The sequence below is a fragment of the Oxyura jamaicensis genome, chromosome 7, assembly GCF_011077185.1.
Source record: "Oxyura jamaicensis isolate SHBP4307 breed ruddy duck chromosome 7, BPBGC_Ojam_1.0, whole genome shotgun sequence".
Classification (NCBI taxonomy): domain Eukaryota; kingdom Metazoa; phylum Chordata; class Aves; order Anseriformes; family Anatidae; genus Oxyura; species Oxyura jamaicensis.
In genome coordinates, this window is record NC_048899.1 from 4,063,525 (window position 1) to 4,087,283 (window position 23,759).

The window sequence follows — 23,759 nt, forward strand, 5'->3', positions numbered from 1 at the left end:
AGGACTGTCATCAGCACATGCTTCCTTCAGCTGTGGAAGTTATTGATGTTAACTAAATACAAGCATTTGCAGAAGCATGTGGGTTTCACTGCACACGAGACTTCATTTTTTTACTTCCATGTCTTAATTCAAGTGACAGCTTGCTTTCTGGCAAGGAAGTCTCCCTTTGTCTCTATCCTCTCTTTGAATGAATCATAGAAATTTTTCTTTGAGTGGAAATGGTGTACTTTCTGCTTTTCAGGATGTGTATCTCATTGAGTTTTACGTAGGAATTAAGCTTCAGATAATGCTTTTCATGAACTACTATCTTAAATCATTTTATCATTTCTTCACAGATTTATTTAAAAATGAGTAAAAGCTTGAAGATTTCTGGATTCAAATGCTTGTAGAGTTTGTAAGCAATTTTATGACACTTCTGTATTCTAACATGGAGCCTTTCTAGTCTGAAAATTGCTTAAGTAGAATAATCTTGTGAACCTAACAACGTACTGGATCACATTGGACTATTTTGCAGTATGTCTGATGGAAGTATTTGGGTAAGCAATGCAGAACTCATACACCTCAAAGAAGATCTGGCATTCTCCTTTTCAGAAGTAACTTCTGTGTAGAACAGAACTACATTACTTAAAAACTGAAGAAAGATTTGTCAAGCTGTGTAAGGACTTCCTAGCAAATTGTTACATCTTACCTCCAAGTAATGTACCACTTTGAGAGGCCTACATTCATATACTTCCTTTGCATTCCTATTAACTACTGCATTCAGAATTTCTTTCAGATCAGAAAGACCGTAGTATGACAGGCAATTAGCCATTCCTTCTATTTCCATATGACTTTCTGTAGGTGAAGGACCTGAAAATATGAAAACAAAACAGTAATTTATACACTGCTTTGATATCTATTCTGGAGCAATTCAGAGAAAACTCATGTACAACTGGGAAACCTTTTTGTCATCCTTCTCTGGAGTGAAAAGCATTTTTTTGTCCAAGGTTTCACAGTCATGACGTGTGCATACTGACATCACAAATGCTTCTGTTTATTTTAATTCAAATCCTAGCTGGCACTGTTTAAATGCTTAAATCATTTTGCAACATTCCCAATCTTGAGCATAGCTTTAATTAAAATTTATTTATAACTAAAACTTCTACAGCTTTTATTAAACATACATAACATTGAATAAGAAGCTTGTAACAAAATTCAATTTAGTTTGAACAAAAAATAAAACAGCGTTGGCACTACTTCCTATGGAATTGGCTTAAACATCTGTACAGTTAAATGCTATCAGAAGGAAGTTCTTAGGCACCCAGCTCACGTGTGAGACCTTCAGAGCTCATTCATAGAGTGCACAGAAATCTCAACCCAAGTGGCATGGATATTCACCCTTTTCCTCCGCCACAAACTTAAGGAAAAAGAACTTCACAGGAAAAGCATGGCAAAGTACAATTCCTAATGAAAATAAATCCACTCTTCTGTAATGGCCCAAGGTGGGCTGAATTACATTCAGCCTGGGGCACGAATGGTTTTTGCAAAGTCAAAAAAAGCAGGAGACGAACAGATTAGTATAAACAGGATTACACTAAAAAAACTGTGGTAAGGGACAACTCACATTCCTAATAAAGGCACAGGCTAATACTATGAATGATCTGAGAGATCATTCTTTTATTAGGTATTGGAATGAGATTGTTAACCATGACTGGGCACTGTTTATTTCACAGTCGTTAAATGAGTCTGTAGGTCAACAGGAGGACTACACAGATTGAAAACAGTTCTCTAAATATGAGTGTGTCACCAGGTAAATAATGTGGGATTTGTTTAATGCTTCATGGCCAGAGTGGGAATTTGATACAAGGAACTAAAAATCACGTAGCCTACTTCCAGCTACATATTTAGCACCACTTCAAATTTGAAGCTTTATTTCCTTTTTCACCCAGCATTGTTGTCCTCCTCTTTTTCAGGCTGTTTTTCCCAAACCTTGGCCAGTAAAACCAGACATTTTTTATGTACGGTGGTAAGCCTGTGATCAGAATCAGCTGAAAGAAAAACTTCATCTGAAAGGTTGCCAGTTACTAAAAGTGAGATAAGACCATGTACTAGGCCAATATTTCCCCATAAGAAAGGCTGCAAGAGAGAGTCAAAGATGAAGTCTGTTCTTAATCTCCCCCAGCTCTTTTCATTTTTATGCAAATTTTGTCTGAATGAAAGCAAGACTAGATTTGTGTCACTGTTCCAGACCACTTACTGCTTTCTCTCTACAATAAGAGCATATCCTATCTGATGAACTTTCAATACTTCTATATGCTCTACATGCTACCAACAACAGGATTTTATATGCTCTATATGCCACCAAAGCTCTATATGCTAACAAAGACAGGACAAAGAACTTCATTAAGTTTCAAATGTTCAGATTTTCAGTTTAAAAGTTTGTATTCCCTCTTAAAGTCTCATGACAGTGAGTTCCAGGATTTGCTAAGCTTTTTTTTTTTTAAGCAAATCCAATAAACCAGTCAGACATGCTTGCTTGTAAGACTGCTGATGCTCAGAACTTCAGTTTTACCAATAGCAATTTCTCTGTATGCCAATTTTGACAGTCAGATTTGATTTCACAATACTTTTCACTTACTTGAAAGTCACATGAGACTTTAAAGCAAGTGTAACATAAGAAAAAACAATACAAATCCTAAAATTTCCTTCTTTAGTACTTCTGTTTGTGTATCATTCTCCTTTTCTGCTTACTTTCTTGAAACTGAAAAGTAGTCCATTGCATGCTGATTAACATATTTATCTGCAAGTCTTTGCAGGAATTCAGATATTGGCAACATCTGATGATATAAGCAGATGTCCAAACCTCAGTGTACTTGTAAATTTTTAACAAAATATACATTAAGATTTTCGAGTACTCAAACAGCAGTCTTCAAGCAGTTTCCATGGTAATTTCTGTGAAATGCTCTGCAACTTCCAAGGAAAATATGTCAGTGAACAAATAAACTAGTTTTCAACTGACTAAAAATGTGGATTTCTCATTGCTACAAATTTCCCCTTTTTCTGTCCAAACAAAACATTTACAATCATCTTTGGGTAATTCCTTTTTGATGGCCAGGAAAAATTGTTCTCTTCCAGCTGCCACCTAGATTAGGTGACACTCTAAGACTACCTAGCTGACAGTCTATGATCAAAATCAAGCTGAAATGAAGTAGCAGCATGATTTTCCACTGGTCGGTTACAAGAGCTGAGGCAGCTCATGTTACCAAGGAAGATGGGTTATTTGCCTGTTACTGCTCTTTGAAGCCTTGTAAGCACATTCTTTGCATATACAGGGGTTAGATACACGTCTTCTACTAAGCATACAATTCTACCCTAGCAGCATGCCTTAGGGCATGACACTAGGCCCAGCTTTATTAAAAATAAATAAATAAATAAATAAATAAAAAGGGTAAGACATGGTCCCTGCTCCCAGTTCCATTCCACCCCAAAATTCATCCTATCATGGAGGAAAGAGACAGACGTGTTATAAAGGTCCATATTCCAACAACACGTTAAGAAGAACTGGATGCAAAGTAATTCATCTTACTTCTTGAAATGCTCCTCTCTATATAGGGATCACTGCAAGCTACACCCAGCAAACAAATGCCTGGAGGATCCTGGAGTACCGAGTTAAGTAAAAGCAAACAGACTGCTCTCCCAAAGGTAGCATCACTTGAAGGCTCAGTAAGGCCAAAACATGAGGGGGCGGGAGGGCAGTGGAAGGAGGACTGGAGCTCAGCGTCACAGCTCTGCAGATCACAACAACTGGCACGTTCCACAAAGAAACCATTGATTTTGCCTAAGTGACATATTTACAGCAAGAAACTTTTTCTGAGCTATTTCACAACATGTTTTTCACTGTCAGCTATCCAGAGAAAAATCTAGTTAAGAACTCCTTAGACTGCTGAGCAATCAATATACGGAGAGACAAAGAGACTTTATGGAAAATATTGGTCTACCAAAACAAGAAGATGTGACACGTCCAATGTCTAAGATACTTAAAACAGCTTTGGTTGCAGTCAGAGTCTAAAACCAATAAAAACAAAGCTAAATGACATTCTTGTCTCACAGCAAAGGAGTACTCAAAGGACAGACTTAGCCTTAAATGAAGGCAATACACAAGTAGGGCCTGAAACCCTTGCACTTCTGTAAAAGTTGCCATCCAAAGGCTGCACTGGTGAAAAAGGGTAACATCGCCAGAAGCTGAAAGAATTTACCTGCTGAAATGACAGAACAAGATTAGAACTCCATGAGAAAATGAGTCCTTTGTAGGAAGAAAGGTCCTAATTAGACCATTCAAAAGGAGAAGTCAGAGAAAAACAGCTTGGAAATATAAGGCTGACAAAATTGAAAACTAAGCATTTAGGCAAATAAATCACATAAAAAGTTAATAGCTTTCTGTTACTAAAAAATAATAAAGTATCTCTGATGGAAAAACAAAACAAAACAAACAAACAAACAAACAGTCCAATTCTAACTCCAAAAAGCACTTCAACATCCCAACTTTAAAGTGGCAGGGACTGCCCAAGTACAGTGGCAGATCCGCCACTATTAATGATGGCAGGGTTCTAATTTTCCGAACAGAAGACACAAAATTCCAAAATGAAAACTTCCACTGGTTAGCTAGCAATATTGGCAATACTCCACCTGAAGTCAAGCATTTCATTCTTCCTGTCCATGGGATCAGAAGTAAATCAGATGGATACTTTGGAAAAGAAAGCTTTGGGGAGGGCCTACATGAAATCATCTTGCTTACAGAACACAAAAAGACTACAGGTCTCTACAAGCCTCTAAGATGGGGATGTCCCCAAAATAGTCATTAAAATGCTGTACATTACAATCGTGTCCGATCACTCTGAAGAGCTGGTGAAGAGCTTTGAGATGAATGGTCTGTGTACCAACTCTAGAGACTGACCGCCTTTCTGCCTGGCCAGACAGGTCCCGCATCATCCTTTAAACGTGATATGTCTGAGTTTAAAAAAAACAAATCAATCAAAGACCCTGTAAAATGTTTTATGAGATGAACTTGTACTCAGAGTTGAGAAATGCTAGAGAATATTCAGGTGTAAGTTGGACAAAACATGCCTGGTCTGCAGGTCACTTTACGTAAAGTACAAGAAGGATCTAGAAATTAAAGAACCCCAAACTACATAATGAAATTTCCAAAAAAAAAAGGCAGGTAAGGAGTGTTAATAATTAATATCTGTGTTCCTGAAAAATAGATTTAGTAAGCATTTGTAACAGCAAGAGTTTGCAGCGTATTTCAGGGGGGAGTTTAATAAAAGAAAGAAAAAAGAGGACCTGATGAAGTATTAAGGAAAAATCCTTGGGTCGTTTGGAAAAAGGCTGGGTGAAATTCCATTTTTTCCCTGGTATTTCTACCTTCCTCTGCAATGATACGCTCTTTTAAAACCAGAGGCTGTAACTGCCATAATGTCATCAGCAGAAGCTTATAAACATGACTGACAAGCCTCAGATGTTATTAACGTTTCATTCAAGTAGTTAAAATATAAGACTGGGACAAAGAACAGAATTAGATTCCCATTCTTCACATGGGCTGGCCATATAGTACTGATCAAGTCCATGGCTTATCTACCATGGTTCCTCAACCTGTACAGCACACACAAAGCCAACGGAGCAGCGTTCATACTTCTACTAACAGTGATCCAAATGCAAAAGTTTCCTCACAAGACTTAACTTTCTTGATTTTATACAGTTAGGGACATCGTATTGAAGACCGTTACTTACTATTTCCTGGTTACTAGGTCAAGTCCTTTGGTGTTATATTGTTAATTATAATAACAATATTGTTATATTAAATACTGCTCTTAAACTAAGCAAAGCATCTTAAAAGTACTTTCCCTTCTCCAGTATCATGAGACTGCTTAACAACAATTCTAATCTGTTGTTACCTAAAAACTAGCTTAAAAATTTTCCACGGTGAATTCATTCACAAACAGTTTACATTAATCAGATTCTGTACAAACTTGAATACTGGGAGAAGCCCCCTACACCCCTCAAAGAAGGTATGTGAGAAAAAAGGCTGAGTTCAGGTCCCTTTCGTCCTTATTTGTCTAGAGACAAATCGTAGACCAGCTTCTGATTTACTTGACTGAGCTTTTTAAGAGCTGTCTCTGACCACAGGCACTCTATTCCCCTAATCATTCAATCTAAGATTATTTCCATGAGCACTTCTTTTACGAAGTTCTTGTTATATATCACAGGATTTAGCCAGTCAGAAAGAAGCGTCCTTGTTTTTGTTGTGCATGGTTAAGAAAAAACAGCTTAGGCTCTGTTCTTCCCAGGAACCAGCCTCTGACTGAGGGAATTACTCTACATCCCTTTTTTGTCCCTACTCTTAAAAGATCCCATATGTTAGAGAAGATCTGTCATCACTATACATATGCGGGGTTCTGTAACACATGAAGCTATAGCATTTCTAACAGCTCTTATAGTGAACCTTTTCTCTGAGCTGTCACAGCTAGGTACCACCCCCAAGGAAGTCTGCTTTTCTTGGAATTCTGCTGGAGAAATCCTGTTGCACAGAACTGACCCTGGATGGGTTGCCTCTGGACTTCCAACAGCATCCCTGTAAATCACTCTTCAGAAAAATGTTTAAACATTAAATCTCTCTTGCTAAGGTGAAAGGATGTTATATTAAACAGATCTAGTCTGTGATCAAAGAAGAGGCATTGGAAAGTAGACTGTCTGAGAGTTGAGAACAAACTCTACTGAAAGGGCTGACAGTGATCCTCTAACCCTCTCTTCCCTGGCCCCTTTATGCTCTGTATTAACTCCTGATATGAGAGAAGAACAATAACCTGCTCCGCCTCCTTACTGGACCTCCTCAACTTCCGAAGGGCAGAGGGATAGTCAGCTAAAGCATGTACTCACAGGGGATTCTGCAAATAACTACCCTCTTGGAAGAAGCTGCTGGACTATGGAATTCTCATCACTTTAATCATTCTGTCAGAATGGCAATCCAGCATTTGGAAAGTACGTTCTTTTTTTTTCTTTAATAAAAATGTCAGGAGAATGTGGATTTCAAGCACTCTTTGAAATGCTGAGATGTGTAAATAGGAAGTGCTCATTACATTGTTATCTACAGACCTTTCCTTTTTTATTCATGTTTTCTGTTCAGTTACTAGTTTTTATTACTCAATATTCCGTGTAGACGATTCCAGTCCTAACAAGGCAATACATTCCCTGTCTTGAGGAAGGCAGGACTTCAGTGCTTTAAATGATAAGGTGATGTTGAATAACAAGATCTACATCATTTAATTCAGTAACTCAGAAGAAGCAAGCCCTAGTTAGACTAAAAGATTTCAAAACCATCATACCTTCAATCACTTTTATCTGGAATCCATTTGCTACAAGCCTTGGATCTGTCAAATAACCCGATCCATTTGGTCTCTGGCAATCCTTCTGCATTTTGTAAAGAGCAGACATATAGTGAGATCCACCAAGAATACTGGAAAGAAAGAACAGCCAAAAGGTTAAAAAAATAATTAATTTGAAAATTAAAACTGTGAGGAAAAAAAAATACATTAAAAATATTAAGGTATCAAGAGTGATCAAAATTTTTTTTTAAGTATTTGGAAAAAAGCAGTTTGCTTAAAGAAGAAATATAAGGCATCAACTATTCATGTATCTTAAAGAATGACCAAGTTTAGACATATAATAATAATAATTACATCAGCCATTCCCTAATCCGTGGGGAAAGTTAGCTAGAGTGAAGTTGTGAAAATGTGCAGCATTTAGTTTCCCTCTGGGGGAAGAAACTTGTCTTCACTGTACTACCAGCCAAACAGGTCAAAATTCATACTTATTTCAACTGGAGTATGACCAGGCCTGCTCATTATTTGTTCATTTGTTTATCTCTAAGAGCGTATTTTTATGCTTTGTATGCTTCCAGATTAAAATAGTCACACAATTAGCAAACAGGGCCATACAAACCTACTCTAACTAACCATAAGTTATTTAAATAATATACAAATTTTTGCTCGTTTGTACTATACCTGTCTGTTAACACGATTGGCTTGTCCAGTTTCTCTACTGGAAGCTGATGATTCTTCAGCAATCTTTTGTGCAGCAGGGCTTCTTCCAATCTATATGGATTCAGCAACATTAGCTTTTTTTCAGTAGCAAATATCCAGATATCAGGAAAACTCTGACGACGGATCAGGTAAAGCTCGTGTTCATCTGAATTACTTTTCTCGTGTCTCTGATGTCTACAGGAACTCAGGGAAAAAGGTACTGTCACAGTTTTCAAAGGCTGGTCAAATTTCTGCTTCTTTTCAGTTTGAGCATGGAACATTTTGTCAAGCTTTCGCTGGTTGGACAGGGAAGTCTTCAGCCTGGGTTTCTGTTTCTCTGTTTCCTTTGTAGGTCTGTGCACTGCTTGCTGCATAGCTTTACTGGCCTCTCTGTTGTATCGTTCCAGGTCTTTAGCAGCTTTCATTTCATAACTTAAAAGAGAAAATGAACCAGTTGAACCAAACAAGAAACCCCAGACTCCAACTCCGAACACACTAGCAAAAGGCAAGGAAACCATTCCTATATAGGCAAGAATGCCCATGGTTCCTTTAAGCAGCCGCATCAATATGCTTCCACTACAAATGGGGTGGGAGGGAGACTGGGATTGGTAGGTGACCCTACCCAGTGAACATGAGGAGTTGGGAAATTTCCCTCATCATGACAGCCAGGAAAAACCTCAGTTACTGAGCAGGGAGGAGTAAGCTGCATCTTACAGCATCATACCAAGAGCCACTGCGGACTGCTGTAGACCTCAGTCCCAAAGACTGTGTTTGACTCTAATTTGCAATCAGATGCTCAGCTTTTGAAGGAGTTTTGTCACAGGCGCATCCAGCCCTGCTCACAAGGTCATTTCAGCTTCTAGAGCTATGCAAAGTTCAAGGGGAGTCCAAGCGCCTACCTAGGAGTATGGAGGTTAAATAATTTCATAAGCCTCCAGCTTTCTTTAAGGTAAAGAATTACACTGACTTCAAACGGCCTGCAATTAGCCACAGAAATAAAAACACGAGAATCCAAAATAAACAAGATTATCACAAAACTCTAATAAATTTACAGATTTTTTAAAAAGTACTCAATAATGAACTATTATAAATGCTGTCTAAACAGTGAAACCATTGCTACATACTAAATCTCTACAACCTGAATGGATTCTTAATGAGTTTGCAAATGTCAGGAAGATAGCTCAGGTTTTATAGGTGCCAGGTTTATGCTTACCTCCTACATAAGGACCTGATTTTTTGAAGGCCAAAGGAGCAATGTGCTAACTCCCTCTTTTGCCCTGACTTGATATTCTGAATTCTGGCAGGTTATTCATACCAACCTGATCTTCAATAAAAGGTAGTACTATCACGTGTAAGTATTGGAAATAAGTATTTTAGCTGGTCATATTTATTTATTGCTACTTGCTGGAACAGTTTAATTCAATTATGTGTATGCACACTGGAAAATTAAGGTCAACAAAAGGGTCACCATTTGCAATTAATTATGATGTGCTAGCACTCACATATGGTACCAATATTTAGTTAACTAAAAAAGTCAGCTTAAATAGTTTCTTGCAATAAATCATGTCCTAGAAAATATGGAGTAAATGTTAAGATAAAAAACATCTGCTCCTCTTAAAATGAATGGATGAAATCACTTGAACAGAAATTTTTCATCCAGAATACATTTATAGCTATAGCTTTGACCAGATCAATAAATACTTTGTTTTGAATAGACACAGTCATATTGCAGGAGAATATTTAACTACAAGAGTACTGAGCTTTCAATGATACAGATAACCCAAAACAAAAACACTTTCTAAGAAAGTCCTCCTTATTTGTCATTTTAGGCCACCATCAGAAAAATTCTAGCCTTGCAAGCTCTGACTGTGAGGGTTTTGCAAATGGTTATCAGTGATTTGTTCAGGATCAAAGAAAACAGCCAGTTTACAAACTAGAAGGGAACACCTTTGCTTTTTCAAAGGGCCTTCCAGAGAAGTGAGTATAATCAACAAGAACAGTTTCTTCCCTGCTTTGTGAATTAAGACTGCAAAATCAGGATCCTTTCCTCCATTTACAAAGCCTAAAGGCAAGGAAATCTGCAAAAACCTGGGCGTAAGGAGGGAAGTGGAAGACTAGAATAAAGCCTCGTTTCAAAGGAAACTTTGGCGCAACTTAGAAAAATGCATCCCACGATTTATTACTTTCTCCTTGCAGCTTAAACCTAAATGAAATATTCAGCATCTAACAAAAAAAAAATTAACATAATGTCTCTCAGTTACACTGAGTAGACAAATAAAACTACCCACCTCAGGTGAGCTATTTGGACTAAACTGACCAGAACTGGCCACTTGCACCGACTTGTGTAAGTCCAGAGAAGAGGTATCCCATTCTGAATGCAATACCTCTCACCATCAGCCTTTTCACATAACAAAACCCAGATAAACTCTCATCGTAAGTAAATGTCACATTCTATTTCTGTGTCTCCAGCCTTTGTGAAGGGAAAAGACAAATAAAGCTTTTAATTGCTCCTATCAGCCTGTCACAGCGTGCTTCTGAAATGCGCAGGTTTCAGGTGACCAGCACAGCTTCCTCCGAGTGGAGAATATGAACCTGCAGCTACTACTAAACAAATGCTGGGGACAAACAACAGGACGTAAGGACTGATACCAATTATTGATACCATTATTTATTATTAATATCTGGCAGCATCTGAATGGAGCTGGCTAGGAACACAATGCATGGCCAATGACCACCTGGTGACCGCTATGCAAAGGAAACAACATACCGACTAAAACGTTAAAGGATTAAAAAAATCTTTTTTCTGAAATTGCTAAGCAAGTATATTTACCCCAAAGGAATCTATACCAAAAGATTTGCAAATAAGGCGTACACAAAAGCCATGAAATGCATAAAAATCTATCAGGCAGGCAAAAGCTAGCAGCCACGAGCTAGTTACTGGTCACCAATGACAGTCTATGGGCACGCTCCAACCTGTCAACAGATAGCAAAGGGCCACGCTACCTGAAGGGGTATTTCTCCCAAGGTACAAATATACTCACAAAGAATTACCGTACAGCACCAACAAGGTAATTTGTTAGCCCCGTGATAACACATGTGCAGCCCTGAACCTTTCCTACACCTTCATGATGATTTCTGCTGCCTGTTGTGGCAGTTGGATGGACTTGTCTCCCTGTTACCTGAGCCCGATACGCAAGGAATATTAAGGCCAGAAACACACACAAGCTGTATTAAGTAAGAGCAGAGTGAGTCTACGAAATTAAATCCTGGCTGTGCAAAGCAGGGGGATATGCAATGCTGCCAACATGGACATGCATGGAAGCTTTCCTCTTCTATTATAACCTAAAGACCATAACATTTTACATTCCGGTTGAGTAATAAATGCTGGCTTGTTTTGAAAAGGCTATCCTATGTCATTAAGAGACATCTGTTAGTTGCACTGCTCCCAAAAGGCATTTAAATTCATTTAGACCTGCTGGAGAAGCCACAGAGATAAACAGGGACGCTGAAGCCAAGCACACCCATTGTAACCCAAACACGCGACTTCATCGCAGAAGGATGGAGGTCTGGAGCCTAGGAAAAGAGGTGGCTTGCCAGAAAAGGTCACAGGGAGTTGGAGGTACAGTGTGCTCAGTGGAAGCCCTGTCGCATATACATTTGTTGTTACCTCTAGGTGGCCCAATTTATCCAGAGTATCTGGTAGGCAAGACTTAAGTTCTCTGCCAGACATGCAGCAGTTCTTCTGGATTGTTACCTTGAAGGAAAGGATACCTGCAGATCTCTTCGTATTTGTTATTTTCAGAGGCAATCTTACCATATTAAAAGTGGAAGAGAGCTATACCAAAGCTGAGCTGTATTGATACAACTAGCGGGAAATTCTTCATTGACTTTAACATACATTGGACTATACTGCGTTCAGTCCTGTATGTAAGATAAAAATTCATTACCACAGAGGTCTCCTTCCTGAACTAACACAACGTTAATCTGTAGGCACACTCTTAAACATAACAGTTGTACCAGGAAAGCAACCGTGAAATCTCAAAAGCTAAAGCAGAGCAAATTAAAATTTTCTGAAACAGCTGGCAGAACCTTTTGTTTCACTTCATTAAAAGCACAAATATAATTGGAGTAGATTTCTACTATTGCATTAAGCTTTCTGCTGAAGCAGAGAGGGACAACACGCTATTTCTCACAGGCATGGCTTTGTGATCAGAGCACATTGTTTGTTTGGTGACCTTTAAATTAGGTAAATCAGAAGCTAGATATTACGGTTTTGCTTCACTCTGATATGGCTGGTGTTCAGAACAATGCAGATGTGTTCAAATAGAAGAGTCATGTAGTACAGGAAACAGATAGGTTAATAGTGATTCAGTAGGTACAGCTCCTCTTTCTTACCATTCTCCTCATCAAATCTCTCGTTAGTGTTTGAAATTATACTGTTTGGCTAGCATAACTTCTTCAGTGGTCTTAATTCCCTCTCTTTGCTTCCATAACATTAAGAAAATACATTTTCAGAACACTGCCAGTGACTTTGTTCTTCAAAAACAAATTCCCTTTCCCAAGCTTTCTGCCTCAATCACAATGAGTGCTCACATCACTGCTTGTAAAACTGTTGAAGAACTATTCTCCTCCTTCCTGCCCTGAAGTGTTTCACATTTCACAAAATTACCAAGAAAAACCAAACACACACACACAAAAGAAAGAAAACACCTACCTTCCATGTTTGGAACTGTCTTAGGATGCCTCAAAATCTGCTATTCTGATTAATCTTTTACCATAATTTAAATTTCACATAAAGGACAACATATACGTATTAACTATTCCACTACCACCTCTCCCTTATAAAAAGGGTGAAATATTTCCCTTGCTTGTAGATTTCATTTCAAAATTACAGTAATAGAACTCAGTGTAGAAAATGAAATTTAGCTATTCAGATTGTAATCTGAAAAGAGGTTTGGTTTAGGGTGAAGCAGAGGATAGATAAGCATTCAACCTGTACTATTCTCTGAACCAGCACTGCAATATATGTTTGGGTAAAAAAATAAATTCCTCGTATCATTTCATTGGGTTTTATAAATACAATAACGGGGTAGCCTGGGTTGGGATACTTACTAAGTTTAAGGGAAAGGAGTTTACCAAATGTTCAAGTACTAAAGATCCTGAAAAAGAATTCTCACTTTAGAGCAATAAAAAAGAACTGCTGGTTGGAAAAAGTTCTGGAGGAACTATACAGTGCCTCATCCATCACTGGGCTGGTTTTCATTGACACTGCATCTGCAGTGACAATATACAGCAAGCCCTTAAAAGACTGAGGTTTGTACAATTGAAAAAGTACATTTCTTGTCTGTTAGTTCTAGATAATAACTCACCAAAACTGTCCCTATTTAACTGCCGCATGGCAAGTACAGTGGCAAAGTGAGTAACTCAGATCAGCAGCTCACATCTGCGCACAGCAAAATATGATAACTTACTGTATCAATGCTGTTCTTGAAAAGCCAAAAATAATTTTCTGTTCTGTTTTTCATCAGTAACTGGGAAGTTATATACATATATGTATATATATTTTATTCACAACAGATGACTCATTTGCTCATTAGTAATTACCAGAGATTTAGAAGCAAGATACAGCCTAGAAACTTACTTCTTCTTTTCCTCTTCATTCAAATTCTTCCACTGCTCTTCAATTTTCAACAGGATGTCCTTCATGCTAGTCTTTGGGTGCTCAGAAAACAATTTTGAACGATATTCTTGGGTGAAGAGGGCAAATGCGGTCTTTGGTTTCCTTATTATTCGACTACTAATTAAGTCATAAGCAGTTACTTGTCCTGCTTTATCGTTTATTACATTTGCTTTCCTTATACTTTGATTTGGGATTTGTGGATCACAGCTTTGTTCACCAGTATGTTCGCTTTGCTTATTAGTTGCTCCTCCAACTTCAGGAACTAAAATCTTAACAGGTTCCAGGTTGTCTCCTAAAGAGTTTTTAAATCCATTCCCCATACTCCAATTATCAGCAGAGATTTCAGGTAAGTCTTTAGGTACTGAGGCTTCCTCATTATTTTCTATCTCGCAAGTATTATCAGAACTCAAAAGATGCTTGTCAGCTTTTTTATGTTCAGGTTCCATTGGAGCACTGCGACTTGGAATATCAGTTGTATTCTGCCCATTCTGCTCCTCCTCACACAATAAATTTAAGGAACCGTCTTGAAAGGCATCACTCTTAGAAACCTCTTTTTCCTCTAGGCGACTACATATATTATCACCACAAAATGCCTGATGATTTAAACAGATCTCTGTGTTTTTTCCTGCTTGACAATTTTGCACATCACTGCTGAATGAAAGGAATGAAGTATGAGCATGTAGATCATTGTTTCCAGATGGTTCCATTTCATTAACAACCACATCTGTTTGTTCTGTTTTATGAACAAACATGTCTTCTGAGGTAACATCTGTTTTATTAGCTTCACCAGAGACCGTAGCAGGTAGTGGCCCATAGAGTGATTTCAACACATTTTCAACAGCAAATAAGACAGACTCCTGAAGGGGGAAAAGAAAAAAAACACAAGCATGAAAAAAATGAATACATAATAACTGACCGATATTGAGAATAAAGAACAAAGTAATCCTACTCATAATACTTTTCAAATAAATCTGGGCGGATTATTGCATTTCAATTTTTCAGAAACGTTCCAAAGACTCTGAAGTAGACACCTTTCACCTCAAGTATTTCTTGATAGGGGCTTCGCTTCACTCGTGTACTCTGGTATTACAAAAGCAATTAACTGCTTTCTTTTTAACACAGTGTACCAATTTCTTAAAACTGTATCAAGTGAAGCTATTTCCACCTAACATGGTGTTAGAAGCTTATAGTAAGGACAGAAGTGCCAACACCACCCCAGTTTATGTAAGCATGTTTGCAAAGATGCTTCCAGGACAGTTCTGCAACAAAATGATGGAAATAAAACAAACTAACCCTTTGTAATGCTAAAGAAAGTTTTAAGGTAGAAGAAATGTGAGAAAGCAATGTTAACTTTCATACAAGTGGCACTTAACAGGCAATACCTTTGCAAGATTAACACAGACAAGCACAAAAACTTTCACGGAAGAAAAGGATAATCTCCGCGCTGTGACTACCTACATTCACTCTGAATAATAGCCTTACCACTGCAGCTTTAATTTTTGTGGCACTCACATATGAAGTGCCAAGAAGTGAAACTGAATTTATGGAACATCTATCACTACATAACATCTAAAACATGGGCATATACTGTTTAAATTTCAAGTCTTGTCAGCACGAACTGGATGTCCTGAAACTTAAGTGATGTCGACAATTATTTACACATGTAATGGCAAATATTGCATTTGGTAGAAATCATCTCCTCCTCCCCTAATGTGTGGAGCGTTTGAAAAGTTTATTACTTAGTGTAATTATGAAACTAAACATGAGATTTATTCAAGCACACATCATAATTCCATTTAGCTTCAGTCACTACTACATAGCCATCTGGAAACAAAGTGATACACACAGGTATGTGACAGCACAGAAATGATCTTTGAAATCAACTGGGAAATTAGTTTCAAATAATCCTCCTAAAAACCTTAGTGGCACTGTTTACCTTCAAACATTTCAGCAGTCCCAGAAGTCCTTATTATGCGTACGTAAGTAAAAAGTTGTCAACTCAAAACCAGAATTAGACATCAATTACCTTATATTGCAGTAAAACTTGAGTTTTATCCGGCGTTAAATTCACATCCACAGCAGATGCAGGTACAGTAATATTCAAGAAGAAAACAGGGTAGAAGCGGGTATTGTCCTTGTGTGACGCTGCACTGTAGTACTGTCGAATTAACTACAGATTCATTTAGTAGAGAGATGTCAGTACAGGCAATAAAATAGACACAAAGGCACAGATGTTACAAAATCATAACTGTATTTTTCCCCCAAATTAATGGAATACGAAAAAGATCTTTGTGGATATACATATATGCCAGAATAATCACCAAAAGGGAAGTTACTGGTGGTTTCCATGTTTTCACAATTAAAAAAGTAAGAAAAAAAAAAGGAAAAAAGAACAAATTCCAAGAAATTAATGGCAGCTACTTTGACCTTCTGAATGAATACATTGATAGACATATCAATACAATACATCAATATCAATACAATGAAGACATGATATGCTTGTACTTAAAAATACTCAAACTGGACTGCAGTTCCAGTACTTACTTCCTCAATCAACGCAAATGCTATTATTTCCATGTTTGCTTTTTAAAGAAAATCTACCTATGTAGCATGCAACTACATTGTTGTCTCTTTCAGCCAAACCAAAGCCTGTTTGAGAGAGTAGCACTGGCATCACAGGCCTGCTCTTTTTGCAGACCAGGATTCATTTGTTCCCTTTATTAACCCAATTATAAACTTACTACTTTTCTCCAACTCTGCTTGCCCTTACTGTTTTCTCTATAATCTTCTTGAAAACTCATGTCAAAAAACGACAAAGTTACTTTGTTGTTTCATAACGCAGGTCTTGCAAACTAGAACGATCAAATCAAGGTCTTTGTATTTTCCTCTGGTATTGTGGATCCTTTCCAGTATATACTGGAGAAAATAAGTTAACAGACTAACTGTATAAAAAAGAAAGAGCTTCTGAAACTTGAATTGTAAATAAATGTTAACTATAAAATATTATTTTATTAATATTTTAATATTTTAAAATATATTTTAACCTTACTATTCCCACAGTCTGTCCTCACCTGGCACTGGACTGCCGTAATAAGGGGGCCACCAGCACTTCTTCCCTCATACATTAACAGAGCATGAAGAAAGTGGTCTACAGCTGTTTTTTTCAAACCTATCCAAGGGTGTTGTTACAGAGGAATTGTTATTCTCGCCTATCATAAAAACAACTAAAAGGTGGACAACAATAAAAGGCATCGCCATCACCACTATGAGAAGAGCCCTAAATGAAGGGCCCTGTATTTTTACTTTGCATGACAGTAACCTGAACCCCACCTAGCCTCTGCTCTGGTTAAAAAGCCGCCTCTTACATGGGATCCAAACTGAGCTTTCAACTCCAGCAAGAGCCAGGTAGATCAATTACTGTGTGGACATGGAGCACAGGACTAGCCTTAAAATATGAACACAAGTTCAGGGTTTACATCTACAAAACTGCCAGCTGAAACCTACTTGATTGCCTCCACTTTGAAACCTACATGTACTCTTCAGCATGAATGGAATTTTATTTTCTGTGGAGGGCAAGGATTAGAACAGCACTGCTGCTCCAAGTGAGGTGCTGCAAGGTTCAGTAGTGTGAGAAACCCAAGAGTATCAAATTCTGCCTACACAATGCCTAGCTGCAGCCAATGCCTCTGCACTATCACTTTCATTTTTATTCAATGCATACACAGATTTAAAGGGAAAGCAAGCATAATTGCTTGATAAGCCCTCAGTACAGAGTGAATAAAATTAAAGTTTTATTTTCAGGAAAATTCTCTTACAGGAAAGCACATAGAGCTCCCTCATGGAAAACCACGCAGGTGTAATTCTGCTACATTAATGTAAACTAATCTGTGCTCTTACTTTTTTCAAACAGCCGTAAGTATAGCCCGAGCTCTGTGGTTGCAAGTCACTGGAGAGAACGTAACAGAGCTGAGATACCAGGAGTATCAGACTTGTGGATGAGGTTTCTATTATAAATGCTTTGCTTGTATTACTCCACTTATTTCATGTGGGCAGATATTGCAGATAGTATAAGCCCTTCTGTCCTCAAAGAAATCATGTTTTTATTCCTTGAATAAGAAGCTGGAGGATGTTACCTTCAGTATTTCCTTCTGAAGAACCGGACGATTGTTTATGAAAATGAAACTCCTTTCTGAACCTGACAGACATGTCAAAGAGCTGTCTGACTCAGCTTTTGGGAGGAATCCAGAAAGGTTTATCTGCAAGGAAAACAAATACAGTACAAAAGTCTTTAAAAGAGAATCCCCAAAAGCTTTTTATTTAGGGGTGAAACATTACAGTGAAATTTACAGCAGTCCCAGTCATTCAAACACATGCACTACTTCTTTAGAGTTATGATTCAAACTATAAAAGCACCTTAAAGAAGAGGTTGAGTGGGATGGTTCTGTATTTATTACCCTTGATCAACTGATTGAGAAATTTCCCATCTGGACTGTCAGTTGCACCAGGCTGCTGTCACAGCTGGGGGCTGCAGAGAGCATGCCAGCCAGCTTTGTATGTGCTGGCTGCAGGGCTGCCAACTTAGTGTCTGCAAGAAGCTAAAGGCATGCAGTGTTGCCCAAGCCGGTGAAGGCAGTAGTGAGCTATCTCTAACTGGGAACACCAAAACACAAAATCCCTCCCTTTCTGTACACATGGCACCTTAAATAGCTTGTCAGCAGGCATTTATTGAGGCACCTAAATTTACCTACGCCACCTGTATCCAAATCATCTGACTTTGCAGGGTGCTGAGCACCCACGATTCACAGCCTTCAGCACAACCTGTGAGCACCCAACCCTGCCAAGGAGCCTAGGAAAAAGTCACGCGATTCGATTACCTAACATTAACTCCAAGTTTTAAAACTTCTCTGTTAAGCTTTTCTAGCTTTGGGTGTTTTTTTTTGTTGCTTTGTTTTTGTTTTTTTCCTGTCAAAATGAGAGCGATGACTTGTGCTGCCTGCCCCACTGCCTCCCCCTCTCCCCCCCCCACCGAGCAACTCGGAAACCCTTGGATCAATTTCAATTCAATCTGATGAAGAAGCAGAAATCCCAAAGATATTACATTTCCACAATTTCTGTGATAACTGACAGCTGTTTGGAGAGGGCAGCCTCGGAATAATGGCCTTAGTGCAGAAAAGGCAGTTGTAACTTCTCAAAAGACAGGATCCACCAGCACGTAAGCACTGACTTGCCGACCTGCCCGTGTGTTGCCCCACTGCAGGCTGCCCAGACAAACAGGTATGGGAACAGTGGGGGCCGGTGCACAGCAGAGACTGAGATTCTGGATACATGGGAAAGTTTGGAGAATATTCTGGTAGCAGGGTGGATCGCAGAAGACAGAAATCAGACCTCGTTAGTTTTTCTTTTGGCAGAACCACTTGTATTTACTAAAATCCGAGTGATCATGCATTTGAAACGGAATTTAAAATCCCTGGGACTTGGCCTATCCTTCCCATTCACCGACGTCACACCAGCTATCTGCTCATGTGCTCCTTTATTCCCTCTTGACCTTGTAACAAGCATTCTGTGCTAAAGCTGGAGTGTTCTGGTCAGCAACGTTGCACATAACCAAACACCACTGGTCAAGTTAAAGAGGTGTCAAATATCTCTTGGATGATTATCAGAAAACAACATGCAGCACTTCTAGATTTTGTCCTGCAGCTTTAGCACATCCTCTTTGAATGTTCCTCCTTTATGCTTCAAATTCCTTTTCCAATTTCCAAATATCCGTACAAATCTTTCACTTCAAACGGCATTTTTATATACAGACAACATTAAAACAAAACTGAAAGTCTCTAAATAAGACATTTAAGAAGCTGCCATATTTAGAAATGGCTGACTGCTGTTACTATTTAAAGCCACGTGGAATATCAGTATGCTCGTTAAAAGTTGGTAACGATTCCTAAAACTAGTCGTAATTACTAGAATTTTCTTATACAGAAGTGTTTTTTTATTAAAGCAGAATTACACAGAACGGAAAATATTAATTACTAAATACATACACATATCAAAATATATCTGTGTTAAGCGGACAATGTCTTTCTACAGCACTCACCTTTTTCCCAGAGGCTTGTGTGCCTGCCAAACTTAACGTTCACAGAATAGGAAAATTCCTAGGAATTCCATAGGAATCCCTTTCACTACAAAAATTTCCCAAATGAAGCTTCTCAGCCAAAATGGATCCACCCATTTCCAAGAATGGGGATGCAGAAAGCATAGATGCTGTTTTGCACATTAAAAACTGACAATTCTTTATTTTCTTTGGTTTTCTTTCTACTTTGTGAGTAGTTCCTGATTTTTCCATGCTTTGGAGCCAACTTGAACTATGCTCTTGTTTCATTCAGTGCTCAGGATGGAGAGGTTTTTAAAGACTAGCCGTCTGCAAACCCCGGGATCCCTCACTGCAGAAGTTTTAAATGTGCGGTTAGCAAGGTACAGCTTACAAAAAGTTGTTTATAACAACTCTGATTTTGCCTTCAGAGTAGACTTTGCAGTAAAGGATTAAGAAACTACATAACGGACAAGTAGGAAATGAAAAGAATTAGGGAGCTGCTCTTTGGTCTGTGTACTGAATGAGACACGGGCCTAATAGGAAGGAAAAAGTGCCGTATGTCTTGTCATTAAACACCTATCCCAATTCCCGAACACAAGGGAGAAAGATAAGGGTTACACAGGCAACGTGAATTCTGTCATTTCAGTGTTTGGCCGCTTAATTTAGAAACGTCCGTGGTTTCTGAATGTAGATCTGTGCAAGTGCAATATGCATGGATCACTTATACACCTATAAATGATGCACGTGGTATTTTACACACTATTTAGAGACAGAGAGAGAGATGGAATGTTCTCCAACTTCTATTCAAGGAATATGGATGCCTCATGATATAGCAAAGAGGTAACGTGAGAACCTGAGTGCCTCCTTCGAGCTAGTCTCTTCTAAATACCCCCATGTCTTCCCTGCAGAGCTCCCTGCACTTGCCATATCAGGCACAGCCAGCGGGCGCTCAGGTATGAACAGAACATCCGGACTTGTTCGGACATAAACAGGAAAAACTTCTTTGTAAACCATAAGCAGCAACTTGGCTACTCCCCCCAATCCCTCTCAGCGTTTCCCTGTACATAGACACCACGAGCACTCTTACAAACTCCCGATTTAAGTCTGAATAAACAGTTTCTTGCAGCATGGCACTGTGTTTAATAGCCACTCTGACTTCACACAGAGCAATTCATTTCATCTGCGTGGCTCCAGACAAGATCTACTACTACAAGATACAGAAAAAAAAAAGTCAACTTTCCAGGCTCAACAGGAGGAAGACTCTCCTTCATAAGAATGTCTGCAACAAAAAAGGAAGCAGAATAAAATAACCTGAAAATATTAGACGAAGGACAGTATCATGGGGAGCTCCTTCAATTTCAACAGGAGCAAAGAAAGTTATGTGCACGAGAATTTTTGAAAGCTAGCTAGTATTTCCTTGACATAGAGGTTTGTCATAAATTTTGCACAACTTGCCTTCTAAGTATGTGTTTATTTTACGGTTGAGGTGCCCCTGACTGAAACTGAGGAGATATTCTTTAGAAGATAAGGCTAAAAGGCCACGAGGATGAGAACGATATAAATGCTTAGTTATTAATCAAAGCACAACCTGCCTGCAGGCCAGGAATCCTAACTTAGACAGCTCTGAGCAATCAGCAATTCTGCATTTGTCATCACAACTGTTTTTACTGCCATTTGATCAGTGCCACATGAGTCCTGACTAGATGATTCTGGGAGTGCATTTTCAATCACCAAACCAATTAATTTTACAGAGAGAGCTGTAACAGAATCAAATGTATTAATCAGATGTCAGTCTGGAGATAATGTTCTCTTTTTGAAAGTCTCCTTTCTGAGTGCTGATTTGGCTCCTCACTGACAGGCTTTAAGTGGATTTGGGAGAAGGAAGTTTAAACTCACCTCAGGATCTTCACAGCAGTGTTGAAAAGGTACCATACTGCCCATAACGGCTGTTCCCAGAACTGACATACAGGCCATTTTGTGATCTGACACCCTGGTCTTCTGCCAAATAACTGCCTGAAACAAATGGCACAGAGTCAAATTTTTGACATTATATTTATATTTGTTGAACTCAAGTCATGTCTATTAACATGCATATGCAACTGCACACATACTGTATATGTAACATTCTGTACTTTGACCCTCTTACATTCACAACTTTCAGTGTTAATTAACACACGTGATACGGTACTTTTTGGCATGTCTTCTCATGTTGTATTACTTATTTAGACTTGCAGTCATCAGAAAATTTAGGAGTTTGTATTCATGAACGTTACATGGCTAATCTGGACTTCTGCACTTGAAACAATTGTTAAACAATAAATCAACAGAAATACCACTTTTCGTCTAAGATACATAGCAGTGGGCTATGTATTTTTACCGTGCACACAAACTGAGGGTTTCTGATGTTTTTGGCATGATGGTCAGCATTTGAAGGTGGACATTACACCACAATGCCTGTGGTACTTAAAATATCAACCATTTTCGTAGAAACTGGGATGTTAGCTGTCCATTCACAGTTCTTGTCTGGATACTCTAGGTCTACTCTAGGTCTATTTTTTAGAAAGGAAAGCAGTTTCTAAGGAAGTATCTCTACGGAAAGCAGTTGGTTGTTTAATGAAAGTTTTGTAATTGTTAGATAGGAGGATATCTGCTCTATTAGCTACATACCTTACAATTCTGTTGCAAAGATTTAATAAATACGGTACGGCAGTATAAACTGCAACTTGCATAAGAAAACTTCACCTGTTAAGTCCTCTTACATACACAGAAAGTATTAACTGCTTTGGGAAGCGAAATTTTGTCTCTCACTAATGAAAGAGAATGAATGACTACATGAAACAGCCACAGATTTAACTCTGGATCTGCTAACTTTTACCACTGCATATCAACAACAACAAAAGTGTTTAATTGGCTTTCCACTCTAGGCAACTGAGACTGCTGGATTCTTAATGGCTTTGTATCTGCTTCTCTCATTGTTAGCTGAGTGTTTCAGCGTGCAACATTCAAACATAAAAGGAAAAAAGTGTGGGAAGTTGCCCATTAAATCTGACACTACAGTGCTAGTTTAAAAAGAGATGTTTACATAGGCCCAATAAATTCAACATGAGTTCACAGTATTCGGGTACAGGATGTTATGTGAAGGCACGGTGAGCAATGCACCAATCTCAAGAAATGCAATACAGAGCCTTAAAATTCCACCTGTCCTGTAGGATATTCGCTGGCCTTGAAGGGTGAATTCCACTGAAGAACACGGTGCTCTTGTAAAATGATATTCCCTTCTTACAGGACAGGTGGGATTTTAAAGCTTTGAGACGGGCGACCCTAAAACTGTTCCTCAATCTTTAATTTTCCACTTCCAAATTCACTCCTGCCTGAATCTAACTCACCTTCTGCACACAGCCTGACAGCCCCTCACCAATACCATGCCTGCAGCCCTGCCATCCTACAGCAAGCTGGAAAACCCCCCAAATAAAAGACAATTTACATCAGGGAGGGCAGAGAATACATGAAGGGGTGAAGGAGAACCATGGGCCGCATGTCCATGGCTCCGGGCTTTGGAAGCAGACAGCAGCAAAGGACGGAGCGGGGCTGCCCAAGCCTGCTGCGCTCGGCCTCCCTCCTCCACACCTGCTGCACATCTCCTCGGAGACATTTCGAGTGATGAAAGAGTTGGTCATCTTCTCTAGAGCTCATCTTATAAAACATATCCTGTACTGTTGCTATTTTAAAATTGATTACTTAAAATGGAAACACGGAGTGCCAAACATTTTTTTCTTTACTGGACACATTTTAAATTAAACGCTTGTGACCAAACAGAGAAAGACACTTGTTACGTGACTAATATAAACATCATGCTGCTTATTTTAGGTTATACTAGTGTGATGCCACAGGTACAGATATAAATCGTAGCTGCTGATTAATGCAAGGTTGTTATTAC

General features: G+C 38.7%; 1 protein-coding gene across 6 annotated transcripts in view; it reads right to left on the reverse strand.

Moving 5' to 3' along the window:
- Positions 1 to 23,759, reverse strand: part of PMS1 (PMS1 homolog 1, mismatch repair system component) — a 43,732-nt gene that overhangs the window by 2,146 nt on the left and 17,827 nt on the right. For all 6 annotated transcript variants that reach the window (XR_004752187.1, XM_035330961.1, XM_035330960.1 and 3 more), the window contains exons 6-12: positions 21,719 to 21,835; positions 17,868 to 17,990; positions 15,761 to 15,904; positions 13,696 to 14,591; positions 8,037 to 8,486; positions 7,359 to 7,489; positions 689 to 849 (exon numbers count right to left, since the gene is read on the reverse strand). Coding sequence is in view for 5 of the 6 variants with exons in the window: in XM_035330961.1 (XP_035186852.1) it covers positions 689 to 849; positions 7,359 to 7,489; positions 8,037 to 8,486; positions 13,696 to 14,591; positions 15,761 to 15,904; positions 17,868 to 17,990; positions 21,719 to 21,835 (2,022 nt within the window). In the remaining variant the exon portion in view is untranslated. The remainder of the gene's footprint in view (positions 1 to 688; positions 850 to 7,358; positions 7,490 to 8,036; positions 8,487 to 13,695; positions 14,592 to 15,760; positions 15,905 to 17,867; positions 17,991 to 21,718; positions 21,836 to 23,759) is intronic.